The sequence below is a fragment of the Calonectris borealis genome, chromosome 22 (genome assembly GCF_964195595.1).
Source record: "Calonectris borealis chromosome 22, bCalBor7.hap1.2, whole genome shotgun sequence".
In the NCBI taxonomy this organism is placed as follows: domain Eukaryota; kingdom Metazoa; phylum Chordata; class Aves; order Procellariiformes; family Procellariidae; genus Calonectris; species Calonectris borealis.
This window is the reverse complement of record NC_134333.1, coordinates 10,052,178-10,071,091: the sequence shown is the minus strand read 5'-3', so window position 1 is coordinate 10,071,091 and position 18,914 is coordinate 10,052,178. Positions and strand designations below refer to the sequence as shown.

At 67.6% G+C, this 18,914-nt stretch overlaps 3 protein-coding genes across 4 annotated transcripts in view; 1 reads left to right on the top strand and 2 right to left on the bottom strand.

The window, feature by feature from the left end:
* NKIRAS2 (NFKB inhibitor interacting Ras like 2) overlaps positions 1-6,244 on the bottom strand; it is a 141,424-nt gene extending 135,180 nt beyond the window's left edge. Inside the window, exon 1 of the mRNA XM_075171663.1 lies at positions 6,233-6,244. The gene's annotated coding sequence lies outside the window, so the exon portion shown is untranslated. The remainder of the gene's footprint in view (positions 1-6,232) is intronic.
* Positions 6,245-9,089: 2,845 nt separating this feature from the next.
* On the top strand, positions 9,090-16,698 carry HAP1 (huntingtin associated protein 1). Its single transcript, XM_075171626.1, has 15 exons — positions 9,090-9,186; positions 11,142-11,218; positions 11,355-11,471; positions 11,583-11,683; positions 11,956-12,064; positions 12,180-12,258; positions 12,384-12,514; positions 12,596-12,670; positions 12,751-12,888; positions 12,980-13,047; positions 13,131-13,298; positions 13,533-13,846; positions 13,943-14,161; positions 14,636-14,738; positions 15,611-16,698. The coding sequence occupies exons 1-15, from the start codon at positions 9,090-9,092 to the stop codon at positions 15,990-15,992; spliced, it is 2,178 nt and encodes a 725-aa protein (XP_075027727.1). The 3' UTR covers positions 15,993-16,698.
* A 135-nt stretch (positions 16,699-16,833) lies between these two features.
* LOC142091994 (gastrin/cholecystokinin-like peptide) lies at positions 16,834-18,348 on the bottom strand. Of its 2 annotated transcripts, none has more exons than XM_075171668.1 (3): positions 18,298-18,348; positions 17,147-17,358; positions 16,834-17,034 (listed from the first exon to the last, which is right to left on the bottom strand). In XM_075171668.1, exons 2-3 carry the CDS (start codon positions 17,343-17,345, stop codon positions 16,910-16,912), a joined length of 324 nt encoding a protein of 107 aa, XP_075027769.1. In that variant the 5' UTR covers positions 17,346-17,358; positions 18,298-18,348; the 3' UTR covers positions 16,834-16,909. The 2 variants fall into 2 exon arrangements, with proteins under 2 accessions (XP_075027769.1, XP_075027768.1); XM_075171667.1 differs by having other exon boundaries at positions 17,147-17,347; positions 18,298-18,313.
* Between the last annotated feature and the right edge of the window lie 566 nt (positions 18,349-18,914).

Sequence of the window (18,914 nt, the reverse complement as noted above, 5' to 3'; positions counted from 1 at the left end):
CACCCTCCTTGGGCCAGGTGTTGGTGGTTCCCTCCCGTGGGGCTGGGTGGCCTTGGCTCAGCTCGTTCCCATGCCCTGCACCCGCTGTGCCTGCCCGAGGGCTCAGGTGGCGGCCGGGGGGACAAGCAGGCTGGGCCCCTGCCCGTGCCTCGGGGACGATGCTCGCAAGGCACAGGCCACCCGCTCACAGCCCCGCCGCACCGGCAGCAGCTCCCACCGGCAGCCCTGCGCCCGGGCTCGTTTCCCTCGCCCGTCGCTGTGCTGGGTCGTTAGCATGCCGGCTCCGTCCAGGTGTCTGTCTGCTCTGTCAGGAGGTAAAAACTCCCAGTAATTAAGATGTTTGTTCATTAGGCAGCATCACCGGCGTCTCCTCTCTGCTGCTGCGCAGAGCTCACTTTAACGAGCTCTGGGGGATAAAGGCGCCGGTCGGGAGCGAGCCCTGCTGATTGATGGAGAGAAGCCTGGATGGAGCCGCGAGAAGCCAGGTTAAAAAAAGTGATTTACTCAGTCAGACCTGGTTGCCTCCTTCCGCAGCCCGACTTCCTAGCGGGAACAGATGGCAGGAGGAAATATTCTCAGCTGAACGCTAACTCTGGCAGCTGCGCCCGGGGAGGGCGATGGGGAAGCGGCGCCAGGCAGGGATCGTGCTGGGAGGTGGAAACTGTTCGCAAAGTTACCCACGAACTTCAGGGCTGCCCGTCTGCCTCTCAGCATGGGGACGGGGCCAGGGACAGCCACCGCTGGCAGCCGGTCGCCCTGGGCTTTCCCACAGCACCTGGCAAGAAGGCGCAGGCTCAGCCCCGAGGCAGGGGATTGCCTGCAGCAGCTCCGTGCGAGGCTGCGGGCAGGGGCAGGGCTGTGGGTTTTGCCTGCTGGGGTGTACGTGCTGGGGGATGGAAGGGTGAAACACGGGTGGCCCCGGGATGCCCACGTCCCCGTCCCTGGCGGGTGTGTACCTCTGCCCCGTGCATCCATCCTGCAGGGGCAGTTGGGGGGACTGGGGGCTCTTCGGGCAGAGGTGGGGGACCCAGAGAGGGGAGTCGAGTCACGCAGCAATGTCTGCACTATGCCGGTAGCTCGGGGTGCTGCGATTGCTGCATCGGTTCGGTGAGATACCCACCACCGTGACACAGGGAGGCAGCTGGAGAGCCAGGACATCATCCCCGACCCCCCAGCTCTGAGCTCTGCCTGCTGTAACACAGCTCGTTCTGTGCAGCCACTGGCAGGACTCTAATCAGCCCGACACGGCTGCCGCCAGCGCGGGGAGATGGGGGGACGTGATCAAAGGGAGCTGGGAACAAAGTCGCAGCCATTCCTGCTCGCTGTCAGCGTCAACCCCTCTGTCCTTGTGCATTCGCTCGGCTTTGCTGCAGCTCCTAGCCGTGCCGCAGAGGGAGGCGGGGGGGACGGGGAGGTGGATGTCCACCACGCACAGGGCCCGGGCTGCAGCAGAGTGTGGTGGGACGTGAAGGTTTGCACATCCATCATGGTGTGCCGTGGTCGGTCCCGGACAGTCCCGGTGGCAGGCTGGGCTAGGGCAGGAGCGAGCCAGGGACAAAGGCAGCAGGAGCGGGCCTGGGAAGCGGGGCTGGCTCTAGTGCTGTCCCGCTGGCTCAGGGGAACATCCTGCGCTGAGCTCAGCCCCGCGGCCGCGGCCAAGTCCCGGTGCAGCAGGGATGCGGCTGCGCTTCCTGCCACGGCCCGTGCCAGGACCAGGGACGAGCAAAACAACAGCCGCTTTCCGGGCAGCCCCAGCAGGGCCGAGCGCGCTTCCGGAGGGCAGCGGGACCGGGGTGGCTCGTGGGACGAGGCTGGGGGGCCAGGCAGCCCACTGCCTGCTGCAGCCGCTGCCAGATCTGTGACAGGCAATGGGAATAAGCCCCCTGTGCGGGGGGGGGGCGGGCGATCCAGCCAGGCCAGCCCTTGCTCCTTGGGCTGTGAAGTGTGGGACAGCATTCGTGCACCCAGATCTGCTTCTCCATGGGTGCAGGCTCTGCTGCCCTGCCGGGTGGGTCCCCAGGGCGACTCAGAGGAGTGGATGGAGTGCTCCTGCTCCCAACCTGCGCCATGTCTCACCCCTGTCCCCACGGACACCAGCCGAGCTGCCAGCACTCTGCTGCACCCCAAGCATCCGCGCCTGGGTGGATGTGGGACACGGGGCTCCAGCCCTGTGTGCCCTGGGCTGGGGGTTTGGCTGCGCCGAGCCTTGAGCCCCTCTCGGGGCTGCCAGCCAGCCCCACTGCAGGTATCGGGGATGCTCTCAGTGTCGGATCTGGCTGTCCCCGAGGTGCCAGTGAGCCCAGAGATGTCCCAGAGCATCTGCCCCAGAGCTGCAACCCCCCGGGGCGGGGAGGGCCGGGGGAGCACCCCGGGAGGCGGCGGCCCGGACTACAGGTCCCGGCATGCCCGGCCGCGCTCCGCACCTGCCCGGGGAGTGGCTTTTGTTACCGGCGGACCGCGGGAGCGATGTACGAGGGCCTCGCCGCCGCCTCCGCCCCGGGAGCAGCGCCTGCTCCTGCCCCCCGGGACCCCCTGCTGCACCGAGACCCGCCGCCCCCCGGGACCCCCTGCTGCACCGAGACTTATTGCTCCCTGGCATGCCCCGGTGCACCGAGCCCCTGGCTCTCCCGGTATCCGCCCCCCCTCCGGGGTGCACCGGGTCCCCGCTGTCACCGGGTGCTCTGTGCCTCCAGCTCCCCCCCGGTGTCCCGCTTTCCCCCGGGTGCACTGAGCCCCGGCACCTCCGGGCACCCCGAGTCCCTGAGCAGCCCCGGGCCGTGCCCACCCGGTCCCCGCCGGTCCCCCGGGAGTGTCTCAGGCAGTGGCTGCTGGAGCCCCCGGAGAATTTGCCTCGTCTTGCCCTTTCTCCTGGTGCTCAGCTCCCCCCGCAGCCCCGCTCCCACTCGTGGGCTCCGACACCCTCCGACACATTTCCACACTTCACTGCCGAAGCCTTTGCCTCTCGCCTGGGCAGGATTTCCCGCTCCCTCGGCGTTAGCGGTCGGGGCCTGCGGCAGGGACGGGGTCCCGGGGTCCTGGGGGACGGTTTGGCGGCAGCAGTGGCTGGCTAGGGAGGGGGTTGGCGGCGGTGGCTGGGGTCTGGCTGTGTCTGGTCCCTGGTGCCTGAACCAGGAAGTCTGCGCGGGAACGGGGAGGGTTTTCCAGCTCTGTGGGAAGAGGCTGACGCTGCTGATATTTCCGCAGGGGGAAGGGAACAGAGGGCTCAGTCCCCTGGGCGCGTGGAACCCATGGTGTGGTCAGTCATGGCGAGGTCTGGGCAGGGGTAGAGCGTCAGGTGTTGGGGGGTCACGACACAGCAAAGGCGACGGAGCTGAGCTCTGGGCTGTGGAGCCTGTTCGGCTGGGAAGCCAGGCAGCAGGCAGGGTGGACTGCTGGGGCAGGAGTCCATCCCCCGACGGCCTCAGGTGCAGGGAGAGACCCATTTCTGAACAATGCTTCAGGCAGATGCTGGAGTCACCTGAGCATCGGGATGGGATCGAATGGGATGTGGGAGCCGCAGCCTGGTCGTGTCCGTACCCATCCCTGCACAACAGCAGGGACGTTCCCAGCCCCAACCCGGAGGGCTCTGCAGGGACCCCTCTGGGGACGTCCCCTGGGCTGGGGCAGGGCAAGACTGCAGTTACCCCCATCCCAGCGGTGGGACTGAGCCACCACCTCATCCTCACCCTCACCCCGCGTGTTGGCCTTGCTGCTCTGCACCCCGCCGAGACTCCTTGCTCCGAGCAGCCTCCCCTCGCCAGCCCCGGTCTCCTGCCTCCACAGCTGAGGGGAAAAAACAGCCCGGAGCGAGCCCAGCCGCCCCAGTGCCACTGAGCTGCTGCCGAGCGTCGGCACCCGGGTGCAGGGTGGGGAAGGGGCTTCGGGTCGAGCCCAGCCCGGCCCTGCCGCGAGGCTGCGCAGGCAGGGAGGTGCCCGGGCAGGAGCTGCATGACGGCATCGGGGCAGGGCAGAGAACAGTGAGCACAGGTCTGCACGTGCACCCAGGCGCGGGCTGAGCCAGGGCCCCACTTCTCCTGGCCCACCACCGCTGTGCTGTGCCCCGGGTCCACCGTCCTCCTGCTCTCGTCCAGCTCCCCACCAGCCCCGTGGGACAGGTCCCCAGGTCATCCGGCAGCCAAACGCTGGTGGCTGGGGGGACAGTGCAGTCCGAGGCGATGGGAGCTGCTCACACATGTCTGAACAAGGTCCCCCGTGGGGAGAGTTAATGTACGTGCAGGAGCTGGGCCAAAAGGAGACGCAGGGCTCTGGCAGCCCCGGCCGAGCGCTGACTCACCAGCCAGGCTCCCTCCCTGGAGCCAGCGGCCGCGCGGGGAGCGGGGCAGCGGCAGCCTGGCACCTCGGCACGGTGGGTCCCCTTCCTTCTCTGGGGAGAAGTGGGGAGGGAGAGGGTCTGTGGGTTTGGGGCTGGGGAGCTGTTCTCTGGGTAGCACAGTGCAGGATTGAGCCACCTAGCTCTGGTGGTCCTGGTGCCATGGGGCAGAGGGCTGTGGGGTTGCAGGTGTGCTTCGGGGTGTCCCTGCTGCCTCGTGCCTGTCCCGTGTGCCAGAGAGGATCCGACTCACCGCAGGGATGTGCAGGGTGGCCTCGCCTGGGTGCTGTGGATGTGCCAGCAGCCATGAGCACATGCCGGGAGGGAGGGCAGCGATGCCCTGGCATGAACCTGCTCCCAGGGACAAGGGTCTGCTTGTGCTGCAGCCCCCACTGCAGCGGAGGTGGGAGCGGGGGCGGAGGTGGGGGCATGGGGCTTGTGCGGGAGGTTCCTACCCCACAGGGCAGAGGGGCAGCAGTGCCAGCAGTGGCTGCAGCCCGAGCCAGGGCCACTGGAGGTGGTAGGAGAGCAGGAATGTGTTGGTTTTATGGCCTGTCGTGTGATGTGTTTATGGCTGGGATAGGACTGCCGTGGATGCTGCCCAGCCCTGCCCTGGGTGACACAGCAGGTCCCTGCTCCGCATCCTGGTACTGATGGGGTGGAGGATTGCAGCAGAACTTTGCTCTCCAAGGTGGGGCTCCTGAGGCCTCCCGCGAGAGCCACTGGCACCACAGCCGTGTCCGCCCACTGCCAAGCAGCTGTACGGCTCCTTCTCCTGCCCGCTTCCGCAGGCAGGGACCCGGCTGCCAGCCTGGGGGGAGCAGGGTCCCGCCCGGTCCTTTTGGAGCATCCTCTGCCCTGTCTGGCGCTGGCGCTGATCCGGACATCATCAAGTGTTTGCTTTGGTGCTGAGGCCCCTGCATCATGTAGCGGCTGCTGCAGAGACGGTGCTGAGCAGGTATGCTGACCTGGTGCCATCCCCAAAACTGCTCCACGTTCGGCAGCAGGCGGAGGCCCCCCGGGCCTGGCAGGTGCTGCCCCCGGGGAGGGGGGCTTGGCCAGCCAGCAGGATGCCAGGGGACATGTGAATGCTTGAGCATTTGTGTGGCTGGGCTGCAGGATGTGACCCCAGTCCCCAGAGCGTCACCCTTACAGCTCCTTCTCCCCAGGCAGGGGCCGGAGAAGGGACCCTACTGCCCGCCAGCGCCGCTCCAGGGAGCCGGGGCGGAAGGTGCTTCTCCCCATGGCAGCCGGCCCCCCCACGTAACGCCAGCCAAACTGGACACCGTGGTCCCACGAGAGACCCCCCCCGGCCAGCGCCCGCCCGCCCGCCACCTCCGGCCCAGCCCTGACTCGCCCGCCACTGCCCTGCCCCACGCCGGCCCCACGCCCCACGGGCTGGCCACGGGTGGACGCCGCGATGCTGCGACCATCACCGGTGGGTAGAGTCGGGCAGCGCCGGTGGGTGGCCCTGAGGACGGGGGTGAGGAGCTGGGGCAGCTCCGGGCTGGTCCTTCGTTCTGTCCTCATCCCCTGGCCGGAGCTGAGCCACCGACCCGGCACCCCTCGCCCCACGCCGGCATCCCTGGCCCGTTGTCCCCAGCGCCGCTCGGCCGGGCAGAGCGTGGCCAGGAGGTGGCAGCAGGACCCTGCCCGCAGAAAGCGGGCGAGTGAGGGGGGGGCAGGGGAGAGCTGGGACCGGGGTCCTGTGTGCCACCCTGCGGGGGGACACCCAGTCCCCCACACGAGTGGCTGTGGGGACAGACCCAGCTGGTGGCACCAGCCGCAAACCCCGAGGGGACAGACTGGGCTGAAGCACTCCCTTGCCATGGCCCCCCCGCACCCCCTTCCTCCTGGGTGCCCCCCACCCTCGGCTGATGCCGTGCCCCTCTGCCCCCAGACTTGTGCGGCGGCGACGTCCCCGAGGTGGAGATCATCAGCCTGCTGGGCGAGCAGCTGCCCCGCTACACGCTGCGGGCTGACACCGTCTTCGGCTACGATCATGACGACTGGCTGCGTGCCCCCCCTGGCCCCCCGGAGCCTGCGGCCCCCCTCACCCCCCAGCAGATCGAGGAGACCCTGCAGTATTTCCGTGAGTGCATTGTCCCGCGCCATGGGGCCGACAAGGGCAGCGGGGTGCAGGCAGTGGTGCAGGCAGCGGTGCAGGCAGCGCAGGCCGGGCTGGGTCAGGGCCAGAGGGGCAGCGCGGGAGCTAATCACCGCTAACGGGATTGACGGGCTGGATTTCCTTGCCTGGAACATCCTGGGCTAATTCTGGGAGCAGCTCTTGCTGAGCCGAGCCAAATGCTTCGAGAGAGCCACTGTCATCTCCAGGGACCCTCTGCACATCCCTGCTCCCCCTGCACTGCGCCAGGGCACCCCGGGCTGGGAGACTGGTGGGGGGACGGTGGAGGGTGCGCCGATGGCCCCCAGTGCTGCTGCCCCACCAAACATGACAGCCTGGAGCGGCCGAGGGGGGCGCGGGACTGCTGCTGCCGGCAAAGGCCCCAGTGGCCGGGCAGGGGCGATGCCCACAGCGGTGCGTCAAGGCCTGTTCCTGGCATGGGGTCGGGGTTCAGCGGGGGGCACAGACGGATTATCTCTGCTTTGCTTCTGCCTCTGGCCCACGTGTGGCAGGGGCAGGATTAGAGCGAGGGGCTGGGGGATGGACCTGGGGCAGCAGGAGACAGATGGGGCTGAGGGCCTGGCCCCGCTGCCAGCCCGGCTCCCACCCCCCTGCCTGCGACAGGCTGGGCTGGGGACAAACCCCCGTCGTGCCCTGCCCGTGCTCGCAGCCTTCCCCATCCGGCTGCTCCCCTCCCTGTTCAGCAGGCAGTGGGGTGCAGCCCCCCCGGCCATCAGCACCCCCCTACCCTGCAGTGACAGTGCAAGGGATTGATCCCCAAACCCTGTTTGCGTGCCATGGGGCAGGGAACACCTGGCTCAGCAGGATCCCGGGCACCCCCATCCCCTCTCCGTGGGGACAGCCGTGCTCGGCCCCGGGAGCCCCGCGGGTCACGTTTCTCCATGCCTCCGGTGCCGTTTGCATGTGCCGGCATGGAGGGGACCCGCGCTGCCTCATCCCTTTACCCAAACCTTTAAGCTGCCGTCAGAAATAGCCCCCTGTAATCTGCTTGCGCAGAGACGCGGGGGACCTGCCCAGAAGAGCAAATCCCGGGGCAGGGGATTAGGAAGAAGCAGCTCCTGCCTGTCTGTGCCGAGACACACGCTTGTGTCCTTGCAGTCCCCGGGGGTGGGTGCCCAGGTGAGCTGGCCGGGTCCCTGCCCCCACACTCTGCCATCCCCGGAGAGAAACAGCAGTGCAAGGAGGAGGGAGAGGCTGGGACTGAGGGTGCCTGGCTCCAGCCCCAGCTCCAGGAGGATCCCAATGGTTACGGCAGGACATGGTTTGGGGTCAGGATCCCAGCGGGTGGGAGTCCAACAGGCAAATAAAGGCACTGTGTGTTGCTGAGGGGCAGCTTCAGCCCCAGCCTCGTTGATTCATCGATTAGTTCGGTACTAACGAGGAACTGCATTGGGGCAGGTGATGGGGCCCGGCAGTGTGTCTGGTATGTTGGCATTACCAGCATCGCGCTCAGCGCACCGTGGTGCTGTGGCATGGGGTCCTCGGCGCAGCCCCGCTGCCCTCCTGCCTGCGAGGCTTGTGCTACGTGCCAGCCAGCTCCTCCATAATTCAGCACAGCATGATTTATTCAGCTCTCCTGCGTCGGTGCTGCTTCTGCACAAGTGTGGTTGTGGGGGAGCTGAGGGTGCCAGCCAGGGAGCGCGGGGCAGTCTGGACTGGACATGGGGGGGCCAGGCTCCTGCCAGCCCACGCTCAGAGTAACGGGGTGTTGAGCGGGGCAGGTTGGAGGGGGACGGAAAAGCCCTTTCCCGGCTCACAGACCCGGTGTGTCCCAGCACTGCACCGGGCACCCGAGCGTGCAGGATTTGGGGTGAGCTCTGTTGGTCACAATGGGGGGCCCAGGCCTGGGGACAGGCTTGGGGTGAGGAGCAAGGCTGGCCAGCTGAAGAGCAGGGAGCTTTGGCAAAGGCCGTACTGTGGCGTAACCTGACCATCGCGGGGACCCCAGCCCTGCACACAGGCTGGGTTTGGGATGAAGGACCCGAAACCTCTCCCTGTCCCTCCTAAGGGGCAGAAACTGTTTGTGCATGATCTGTCTGGGGTCAGCCCTGCAAAGCTACTGGTCAGGGACCAGTGACCCCCCAGTGTCCCCTCTCAGCAGTTGGCGCTCGGCACCATCCATGGGGACCCATGTGCCCAGACCCCCCTGTGTCCATGGGCTGGGGGCTGGGAGGTGGGACACAGAGCCCAGCTTCACCAGCACCCCAGGGCTGAGCAGGACTGTCCTGATGGGTCCCCAGGGTGCCCCAACTGGGAGCCCGGTTCCTGGGGTGCCTGATGGGGAGCGTGTCCGTGGGGTGCCCTACGGGAGCCTGGTCCTGGGATGCCTGATGGGGAGCGTGTCCCCAGGGCGCCCCGGGGGAGTGGGCAGCCGCAGCGAGCCGATCCACGCCACGGCACGGCGCGGCGTGGGGAGCGGGCAGCCCCGGGCAGCCCCCGGCCCCCCCCGGCCCCGCCGCCCCCGCCCCGCTCCCGCCCGGCACCGCCCCCGGCCCCGGCCCCGGCCCCGGCGGGACGCGCCCGGGCAGGTGCGCGCAGTCGGGGCGACCCTATAAATAGGGGCGGGAGCGGCCGGCTGGGCTGGGCTGGCTGCGGTGGGCTCGGCTCGGCACGATGGAGATCTGGAGCAGCCCCGCCGCCTACGACGAGCTGAATGGGAACGCGGAGCGGGACGGCGGCGCCGACCCCATCGCCCGGGAGCTGGAGGAAGGTGAGGGCGGCCCGGCCCGGTCCTGCCCCGGGGTGCGCGGAGCGGGGCTGGGGCTGCTCCGGAGCGGGCGGGGGGGCCGGGGCCGGGGTCTCTCCCCCGGGCGGGTGCTGTCGCCCCTCCCGTCCGTGTGTTTCCCCGTCCCTGCTGCGGGGTGGGCAGCCCCGGCCCCGCTCGCAGTGCTCCGTCCCAGGGAAGCTGCCACCTGGTCCCTTGGGGGCCCCCGGGGTCACCCTGACCCCAGGGAGGGCTGTCCCCGCTCCGGTGATGGCGGGGAGCAGGCAGAGGGACGGGGCGAGGGGCCCCCGCCAGGTCTGCGTGTGCCCGTGGGGTTGGGGGTCTGCCCTCCCGTGGGCACGGGTCCCCGCATTGTGCTGGTCCCCGCATCGCGCTGGATCGGGCCCGCGGATGGGGCGGGTGTTTACGTGTTTGCCAGTGCTGCAGCCCCCAGTGTCTCCCAGGGCCTGCCACTTGCTCAAACCGTAACGATGCTCATGCTCTAATTATTTCCAATTAACGGCTCAGTGGCCTGATGAGGTGCAGTTGGGGACCCCTGCAGGGAGCAGGCCCTGCTGGGTTGTGGGGAGGGGGGACGAGGCTGAGGTTGGCATTGGCCCCTCTCCCTGTGGATGTGCCTGCTGGGGTGTGTGCCCGCTCGGGTGTGGGGCCAGCACCCAGGGCAGTAGGGATGGGATGGGGGTGGCGGGTGGGGGCATTGCCATGGCAACGTGCACACCATTACACAACCCCAGCTGGGGCGGCGTAATGGGATTTGTGTGGCTGAGCCTCTCCCGTTAACCCACTTTGTCTGCCCAGCTGGGGAGCGCGGCCGTGACTGGGGATGCAGGTCGAGGCCCTGAGCACAGCCAGCGCTGCTCTGCCAGGGGAAACTGAGGCACGTGCCTTGGGGCAGTCGAACATCAGAAGGGAGCATCAGGAACGGCTGTGTGGTGCCGGCAGGGCCTGGGGCTTCGCGCTCGCTGCCAGCTCCCTCCCACTGCACAGCTCCAGCGCTGCCATCTGGGTGCGTGCCCGGCGCTGTCTGGCAGCTTCTGCAGGCGCAGTTGGCAGGATTGGTGCCGGGGGGGACAGACGTCCCCGTCCTCACACCACCTCTCCCTGCCAGAGACCCAGATAGCGGCAGGGGAGGATGCAAGGCTTTAGCTGGGGCCCAGCCCGATGAGTAGTGCTGCGTGGTGCTGGCGTGGCAGGCAGCTGCCTGTTACTGAGGCAACCTGCCTGCAGCTGCCTTTGCCCCTGTTGCTCAGAGTGTGGATCGCTGCGTCGCTGCAACTGGAGGGGCATCAGGGTGGGTGTGGGGAGCAGCATCCTGAGAGGATGGGCTTGGTTCTGCCTCGGCCAGCATCTCCAGGGAGAAACTAGGGCAGGGCTGGCTTCCTGGGGGGGGGATCTGGGGGAGGGGGCTGGGGACAGATTGGAGAGGGCGCTGCCTGCGAGCCCAGCTCTGCACAGTGCCACCCACCGCTATTTATTCTGGAGCTCCAGCCTGCTTTTTGCTGGAGATGTCACCTCCGATGCTGTCTCTGCTGCCTGCCTTTCCCCATCCCTCCTTCCTGTCCGTGTATCCTGCGGCGGGGCTGGCACTATGTCCGGGCTGGAGTGGTGGGAGCTCGGCATCTTTCCTGCTGCCCCAAGATGCGGGCAGGGTTGGGGGGTGAGGTGGGAGCGCCCCTTTCCCGTGGTGTTGTCACAGCTGTGAGTGTCCCTGCCTGTCTCTGCCCTGCACCATGGCTGGTGCTGCCCAGCAGATAAAAGGTCCTTTTTGGTGACCAGCGTGGAGCAACTTTGTGCTGCCTGCAGCAGCCACCCCCATTCCCTCTGCTGTGCAACCCCACGGGCAGCGAGTGCCGATGGGAAGCTGCGGCAGGGGACGGTGCTGAGCCCCCGGGCTGGTGCTTCCGCAGTGCAGGGGTTCACCCTTCGCCCTTCTCCCCCAGTCCTGTGCGCTGAGCGGGTGGTCAGGATCACGAAGACCTACCACGACATCGATGCCGTCACCAACCTGCTGGATGAGGTACGCCAGTGCCCGCCCTGCTGGTGCGAGGGCTGGGGGCCGGTGGCACCCCAGGGATGCAGGGGTGGGCGAGGGCTGGGGAAGAGGGGCCAGAGCAGGGGACCAGCCCTGGCTGACACGGACCTGCCCCTTGCAGAAGGAGCGGGACCTGGAGCTGGCAGCGCGCATCGGGCAGTCCCTGCTGAAGCAGAACCGGAGCCTGACCGAGCGCAACGAGCTCCTGGAGGAGCAGCTGGAGTTGGCCAAAGAGGAGGTGACGGCCCCTGGGTGCAGGGTCCTGGCCTTGGCCCCCCGCGTGCCCGGCCCGGGTCCGTGGGTGGCTGTGGTCCCCTTGACCGTGCCCTGATGCCCCATCCCCTCCCAGATCGCGCAGCTGCGCCACGAGGTCTCCATGCGGGACGACCTGCTCCACTTCTACACCACCACGACAGAGGAGAGTGAGCCCACCTCCGCCACCTCCACGCCGTGAGTGGGGGGGTCCCTGTCCCACCACTTGCCTGGGGCAGGACTGCTCCCAGGGGGCTGGGCAGAGGTGTTGGGCTGTAGCCATCGCCCTCCCTGGGGCAGCGCTGGGCCTGGCACTCCCTTCCCTCGTGTGGCTTCCATGGGTCCAGCCCCGCGGAGCTGGGTCACTGCAGACGCCTGCCTGGGAGCTGGGGGGAGTGGGCAGGGGGCTGGGCAGGCAGCCCCATCCTGCCTGCACTGTGGGCGCTCAGCGCCTTCCCTGCTGTCCCCAGGCTGCGCCGGCACGAGTCCTCACTGTCCCTGCAGCAGTACTTCCAGTACGACACCTTGCAGCAGAAACTCAAGTGCCTGGAGGAGGAGAACCAGAAGCTTCGCATGGAGGTGAGCAGAGCTGGCTGGCGGGACGCCCTGCTCGCTGCCGGGGGACCTGAGCTGGCCCCCGGGGCGGCTGGAGGTCCTGCCCGTTGCGCTCAGCCCCTCCGACCCTCTCCCCCAGGCCAGCAACATCGCAACCGAGACCTGTCAGTACGAGGACCAGGAGCAGCAGCTGATGATTGACTGCGTGGAGCAGTTCTGTACGTGGGGCTGGGCGCGCGGGGGGCAGCCCCTCTCCGGGCTTGGGGTCTGCAGGCACTGCCCAGCATCGCTGCTTGGGCTGGGGGCTGTGCCCTGGCGGTGACAGACCCCGGGCCCTCCCCAGCCGAAGCAAGCCGGCAGGTCGTTTACCTCTCCGATGAGCTGGCCCGCAAGGCGGAGGACACGGCTCGGCAGCAGGAGGAGATCAGCCAGCTCCTGGCGCAGGTTGTGGACCTGCAGCAGAAATGCCACACGGTGAGTGTCCCCTGCCCGTGCCGGGGGTGTGCTGGGCGGGCGCGGGGCGCCGCTCCCTGACCTGCCCGCCCCTACCCGCAGTACGGCTCGGAGGTGGAGGAGCTCCAGCAGCACCTGGCCGTGGCAAAGGAGGTGCAGCAGCAGCTCCGGACGGAGGTGAGCTGGTGTGCCCGGCCGGGGGGGGGTCCTGCCCCGCTGCCGCCTGGGCCGTGCCTGAGCTGTGCCCGTGCCCGCAGCTGCGGGACCTGCAGGAGAAGTACGCCGAGTGCGGCGGGATGCTGCAGGAAGCCCAGGAGGAGGTCAAGAGCCTGCGCAGCCGCAGCCTGCCCAACAGCACCGTCAGCCGCTACAGCGCGCCCAGCCTCCTGCCCGTGGTGAGTGGGGGGCGCGGGCAGGGCTGGGCAGCGGGAGGGGCGGGGGGCTCTGCTCTCCCCTCTGCTGACACCAGATCCGCCGCGTCTCCAGGACTCACTGGCAGCTGAGATCAAGGGGACGATGAGGAAGGGGACAGACAGCTCCTCCTCGGACTACAAGTGAGTGCTGGCATCGGTGGCTGGGGGGGGGTGTCCCTGGGGGCTGGCTCGAGGGTCCATCCCTGCCTGCTTCCTGCCCGCAGGAGCTGTCTGCGCGTCTTTGAGACGGTCAAAGCGGTGAACCAGGTGGCCAAAGCCAAGTCTTGCTCCGAGTCTCCTCACAATGTGCCGGGCTCCAAGCAGTTGTCAGCCGCCCCCTCTGGGGGGGCCAGCACCCCCCACACCAGCTGCTCCGGCTCGGAGGGTGCCCAGTGAGTGCCACAGCGGGGGCTCGGGCCGGGTGGGACAGAGCTGCTGGCCCTGCGGCGGAGCTGGGGTGTTGGCAAGGTGTTGATCACACCGGGGCATTAATCAATGCCGCAAGCCTGGGGCAGGGGGAGGGCAGGCGCAGCCAGAGCCCGCTGCCGGCTGGGGTCTGGCACAGCATGGGGGGGTGCAGTGCGGGACCGTGGCCCCGAGCACCCTAACCCTGCGCCTGCTGGCAGGGGTGAGGGGGCCGGAGAGGAGCCCCGGGCAGCCCCGGGCCGGCAGGACCTGGAGGCGGCGGTGCAGCGGCTGTCGGCGCAGCAGCAGAGCCATGCCTCGGAGGAGCCTTCCTTCTTCGAGGTGGAGCGGGAGCACAAGCTGTGGCGGCTGAGGGACGGGGAGAGCTCCAGTGGCTTCCTCACCCCCAACGAGAGCATCATCTCCACTGGGACCAGCTACTCGGGGGGCTCGGAGCTCACCACCGGCTCTGGCTTCTCCCTCGGCTCCCTCACCTACCTGCCCGACAAGCTGCAGATCGTGAAGCCCCTGGAAGGTGAGGGGGGGAGGTGGCTTCCCGGTGCGCAGAGCTGGAGGTGCCGGGAGGGTCCCACGACACCAGCTGAGCCCCCCGGCTGTGTCCCCCTCCCAGGCTCTGTGACGCTCCACCACTGGCAGCAGCTGGCGCGGCCCAACCTGGGTGGGATCCTGGTGCCCCGTCCCGGGGTGCTCACCAAAGACTTCAGGCAGCTGGACATCGACCTGGAGGAGGTCTACAGCCTCAACGACCTGGAGGAGGATGACGTGGACACCAGCTCCTTCCAGCTGCTCCCTACCTCAACGCCCGACAAACCCAAGGAGCGCCCCGGGGGTGAGCGCGGGGCGAGGGGGCGGAGGGGACGCGGCCCCCGGGATGCCCCTGTCCTGCCCAGGCTGCCCCTCGCCCCCCGCCGCGCTCTCCCCTCTTGTGCTGGTGGCCTGTCCCTGCCACCCGTCCGTCCCCGTGGGGATGCTCCGTCTGCAGCTGCAGGAGGGCTGTTCTCCTGCAGCCGCCCTGCCGGGGTGAGCCCTTGCCGTCACGCCGGTACGCACCCGCTGCAGCCCCGGCGTGTGGAAGGGACAGGTCTGGGAGAAACGGCAGCTCCTGTTCCCACGTGTGCTCGCAGCCCCCTCCTCTGAGCAAGCGCTGGACCCAAATGCTGCTGGAGATGTGCCCCATGCATGCAGCTTTCTGCTGGCGGTGGCAGCTCATAGCCCAACTTCATGTGCCCAGAGCCCTGCTCTCTGCCTCTGCCTGTGTCGTGCCCCCCCTCCCCGTTAACCTGGTGTTTCCTGTCCCTTCCAGTGTTCCTCTCTGTTAACAACCTCCCCCAGACCCTGTCTACCTTCACCATCACCACCTGCCACATCCTCCACCCCACCACCGAGATCACCACGGTGACACCCAGGTAAGGCGCGTGGACCCCCACCGCCTGCACTGCCTGCACCGCCACCCCAGCCCCCCCATCCCCCCTAACCCTCTCCTCCTCACCCCATGCCTGACTCCGTGCAGCTCGAGGAAGCAGCGGGCCGGGGGTCACCTGCAGCCTCTGATGCTCTGAGAGATGCCTGGCACTTGAAATGTCCCCGAATCTGGCTGCTTGAGCGGCTGCGTGCCCAGAGCTGGGCCCCCCCGGGGGGCTGGGACCAGTCCCCCCCGGCCTCTGTGCTGCAGTACCTTGATGGGCAGAAGAGCCTTCCTCGGGGCGCATGAGGCTGGGCTCACCCTGCGGAGCAGCTCCCTGGGGGCAGGGCGTTTGCTCCTGGTGCCGATGGGGAGTTGCCTTCCCTGGGAGCGGACATGGATTTTCTCCTCCCTGGACTTGTGCACAAACCAGGACCTTTCCCCAGGCTGGGCTGCGGGTGGAGCCTGCCTGCCCCTTAATTAATGAGCACTGTTGCTTAGCCCTAATGAGCCCCTCCAAGGCTTGTTGGGGGTCGGTGTGAGCTGGAGTTCACTGTGCACTGTTAGACAAAACCCTGTGTGTTTGGGAAAAATGCTTGTGGAGCAGCGACCGCCTCCCATCCCCTCCTGCTTGCCTGGGAGCTGTGGGGGGCATGGCTGCAGCCCCCCCAGCTTGGTGCTATGACCTTTGGGGTGCTTGGGCAATGCTGCAGTCAAGGGGGGTCTCCCACAACCTGAGGCTTGTTAGGTGAATGAGCATGTAGGAAGGAGGAGAGGGGGCCTTGCTCTGCCCAAGGACCCCCTGGCCCCTGCAGCAGCATCTGCTGGGACAGGACCCCCTGCTGACCCCTGCCTCTGCTCTCTCTTCCCCTCCAGTCTGTATAACGCCGTCGTGCCTTCTTGTGGGCCCCTTGAGAGGCTGAGCCTCGGTAGCCCCTCGCTGGAGCAGTCTTCTCCCGTGCTGGCGCCTGGCCCCGGACCCCCCAGCACCCCCATGGGACTTGTCAGACTCTTGCTGGTGCGGGGCATCTCCGCCTTGGTGCCAGGGACGGGCTTGTGGTGGGACCCCCAGCCTGCTGACACCCGGCCCTTGCCCACGGGCAGGGGGCAGGACAGATCCCCCCCACCCAGGAGCAGCATCTTCAGCTTGAACCTGGTGGAGAAGCTGAGGCGCCTGGGGCTGGACAAGGTGGTGGCCAGAGGGGAGATGTCCTACGCCCGGGGAGAGCGCAGGGGCGCCCGGGGTGCGCTGACGTGATGGCGCTGCGCAGCCCACGAGCTCAGGACAAGACGCGTCCTTCGTCCTCTTCATCGCCCGTCCATGGGGAAATGGAGACGGGACGGGCTTTCAGCCTCAGCTCCTGGTGAGGTCCCGGCACCAGCTCGCGGGAGCTTTGCCCTGGCTGCCGGGACACAACCCCGCGGTGCTGCGTAGCCCCAGCGCGATGCTCCCCTGGCCCTGCGTTACGCTGTGGCGGGGGTCCCATGCGCAGGGAGCTGTGTGGGGCGATGCTCGGGGCTCTGGGGGGAGCCAGCTCTGGGCAGGAGGTGCGGGCTGACCCCCCCCGTGGGGGTACGGACCCTTCCCAGGAGCCGATTGCTGGCAATAAAAACTGTTCCTGCTCCTGCTGAGCCTGTCCGAGGGGCAGCTCGGCCCTCGGGGCTGTCTGGGCTGCTGCAGCAAAGGGCAACGCTCAGCCTGCGCTTGGGTGGTCCCGGGGGGCCCCGCGTGTGCTGGGGTGAGACCTCCCATCCTGGACTGGGCCCCTGGCCAGCACCTCGGCTGACTTTTAAAGAGAATGGTGGTTTTAAGCTCTTTCCTGCCCACTGAATAGCTGTAGCAGCAGCACCCCCGGCTCAGGGGCCGCCTGCAGCGGGTGTTTCTCGGGGTGTAGCTATTGCTCCCTCGGGCTGGGCCCTCACCCCAGGCTGTGCCCTGTCCCCTGTCAAATAAATGTGAAGTCACAAAGCAGCTCGTGTGCCGTGTCCGCCACCACGCGCTGACGGGTCTCTGCCCTGCGGGTCCTGGTGGGGCCGGAGGGGCCCCCTGCCTGCCTCCCCCCGCTCTTCCCAGGAAAGACGTGAGCCGCAGCGGGTGTAGTGCCAAAGCTTTATTGCAGGCAGAGACATGCACTGAGCGTGCTGGTGCTCTGCACAGCGCGGCCAGCGCAGCGGCTACGCGGCATCGGCCGAGTCCTCAGCGCTGCGGCGGCCGAAGTCCATCCAGTCGGGGTAGTAGTGGTCGTGCAGGGCCTCTGTCCCCTCGCCCCCGTGCACGTAGCCCTTGCGGTCACTCAGCTCTGCTGGGGCAAGGGCAGCAGGTCAGAGCTGCCCCGGGCTGGGGGCTGGCGCGGGGGCCGGGCTGTGCCTTTCGGGGCCCCCCGAGGGCTGCCCACCCGCGCCTCCCGGTACCTGCGAAGATGTGGGGCAGGAACCGGGAGATGAGGTGCTTCTGCTCCTGGGACAGGGACTCGGGCCAGTCCCGCCGGACCAGGCTGGCGGGGAGCCGGCGGGGGTCCCCCGCAGTGCCCGGTGCCTCCGCCGCAGGCCGGCACAGGCAGGCGGTCGCCACGATGGCGAGGACGAGGCCGATGCACACCTTCACCTTCATGGCTGCGGAGAGACTGAGCGGGGAAGGGGAGCGGAGGGGCTGCAGCCCCCGAACCGGGGGCACGTGCTCAGCCTGCGGCGAGGGACGACCCGTGTGGGGAGCGGGGTGCTCTTCCCCAGGGCATGGCCGGGCCCCAAGTCCCTTCTGTCCCTCCCAGCGGGTCCCCAAGTCCCCTCCATCCCTCTTTCCCGGCTGGTCCCCAAGTCCCCTAGAATCACAGACTCTCTCAAGCTGGAAGGGACCCGTAAGGATCATCGCCTCCAACCCCCCGCTCCTCGCAGGACTGCCTAAAACTCAGCCATGTGCCTAAGCGCCATCCAGCCGCCCCTCGAGCTCTGCCAGGCAGGGAGCGGGGTGCTCTGCCCCGGGCACGGCCGGTCCCCAAGTCCCCTCCGTCCCTCCCGGCGGGTCCCCAAGTCTTCCCCATTCCTCTCTCCCAGCGGGTCCCCAAGTCCCCTCCGTCCCTCCCGGTGGGTCCCCAAGTCTTCCCCATTCCTCTCTCCCAGCGGGTCCCCAAGTCCCCTCCGTCCCTCCCGGCGGGTCCCCAAGTCTTCCCCATCCCTCTCTCCCAGCGGGTCCCCAAGTCCCCTCCGTCCCTCCCGGCGGGTCCCCAAGTCTTCCCCATTCCTCTCTCCCAGCGGGTCCCCAAGTCCCCTCCGTCCCTCCCAGCTGGTCCCCAAGTCTTCCCCATCCCTCTCTCCCAGCGGGTCCCCAAGTCCCCTCCATCCCTCCCGGAGGGTCCCCAAGTCTTCCCCATTCCTCTCTCCCAGCGGGTCCCCAAGTCCCCTCCATCCCTCCCGGCAGGTCCCCAAGTCTTCTCCATCCCTCTCTCCCAGCGGGTCCCCAAGTCCCCTCCGTCCCTCCCAGAGGGTCCCCAAGTCTTCTCCGTCCTTCTCTCCCGGCGGGTGCCCAGGTGCCCCCCGGCCGCTCCCCCAGCCCCGCCGGGACTCACCTGCTGGCTCCGGGGCTCGGCGGGGCGCTGGCTCCAGGGCAGCCCGGCTCGGCCCCGCTTTTAAAGGCGCTGCTGCAGCTGCCCCACCCCGGGGCGGCTCCGCACCCGCCCGCAGAGCCCCGGGGAGCCCCACGGGCACCCGTGTGTGCACAGACACGGGGGGTGTAGGGGGGTGTGTGTACACATACATACATACATACATATGGCTGGAGACTATATGCGACAATGGGCATATGGTTGTATGGATGCCTATATAAATGCAGAACTATTTCATCTATCTACATTTGTGTATTTTATACATACACACATATATGTAGATCAATGTATACACAAATACGTATATAGACACATATAAACATATACAGGTATAGCTGTAGATATAGACGTGTGTGTGTATATATATATGCATATACACACATTATGCATAGAGTGCACACACACACGCATACATTGATAGAGATATATCCCTATATATACACATACATAGACACACGCACACGTGCATATACATGCATAGATATACATGCACAGACATATATAGGTATGCTCATATATAGCTACATATGGACATATCTAAACATAAATCTAGGTAGTGCTACCTACAGGGTACTTGGCCT

Coding starts and splice junctions, on each gene's coding strand:
- LOC142091994 (XM_075171668.1), bottom strand. CDS start 17,345: ATGAAGGTGAAGGTGTGCATCGGCCTCGTCCTCGCCATCGTGGCGACC. Junction 17,035..17,146: donor CCTGCCCCACATCTTCGCAG/GTACCGGGAGGC, acceptor TTGCCCCAGCAG/AGCTGAGTGACCGCAAGGGC.
- HAP1 (XM_075171626.1), top strand. CDS start 9,090: ATGGAGATCTGGAGCAGCCCCGCCGCCTACGACGAGCTGAATGGGAAC. Junction 11,684..11,955: donor ACCTCCGCCACCTCCACGCC/GTGAGTGGGGGG, acceptor TGCTGTCCCCAG/GCTGCGCCGGCACGAGTCCT. Junction 13,048..13,130: donor AGCTCCTCCTCGGACTACAA/GTGAGTGCTGGC, acceptor TCCTGCCCGCAG/GAGCTGTCTGCGCGTCTTTG.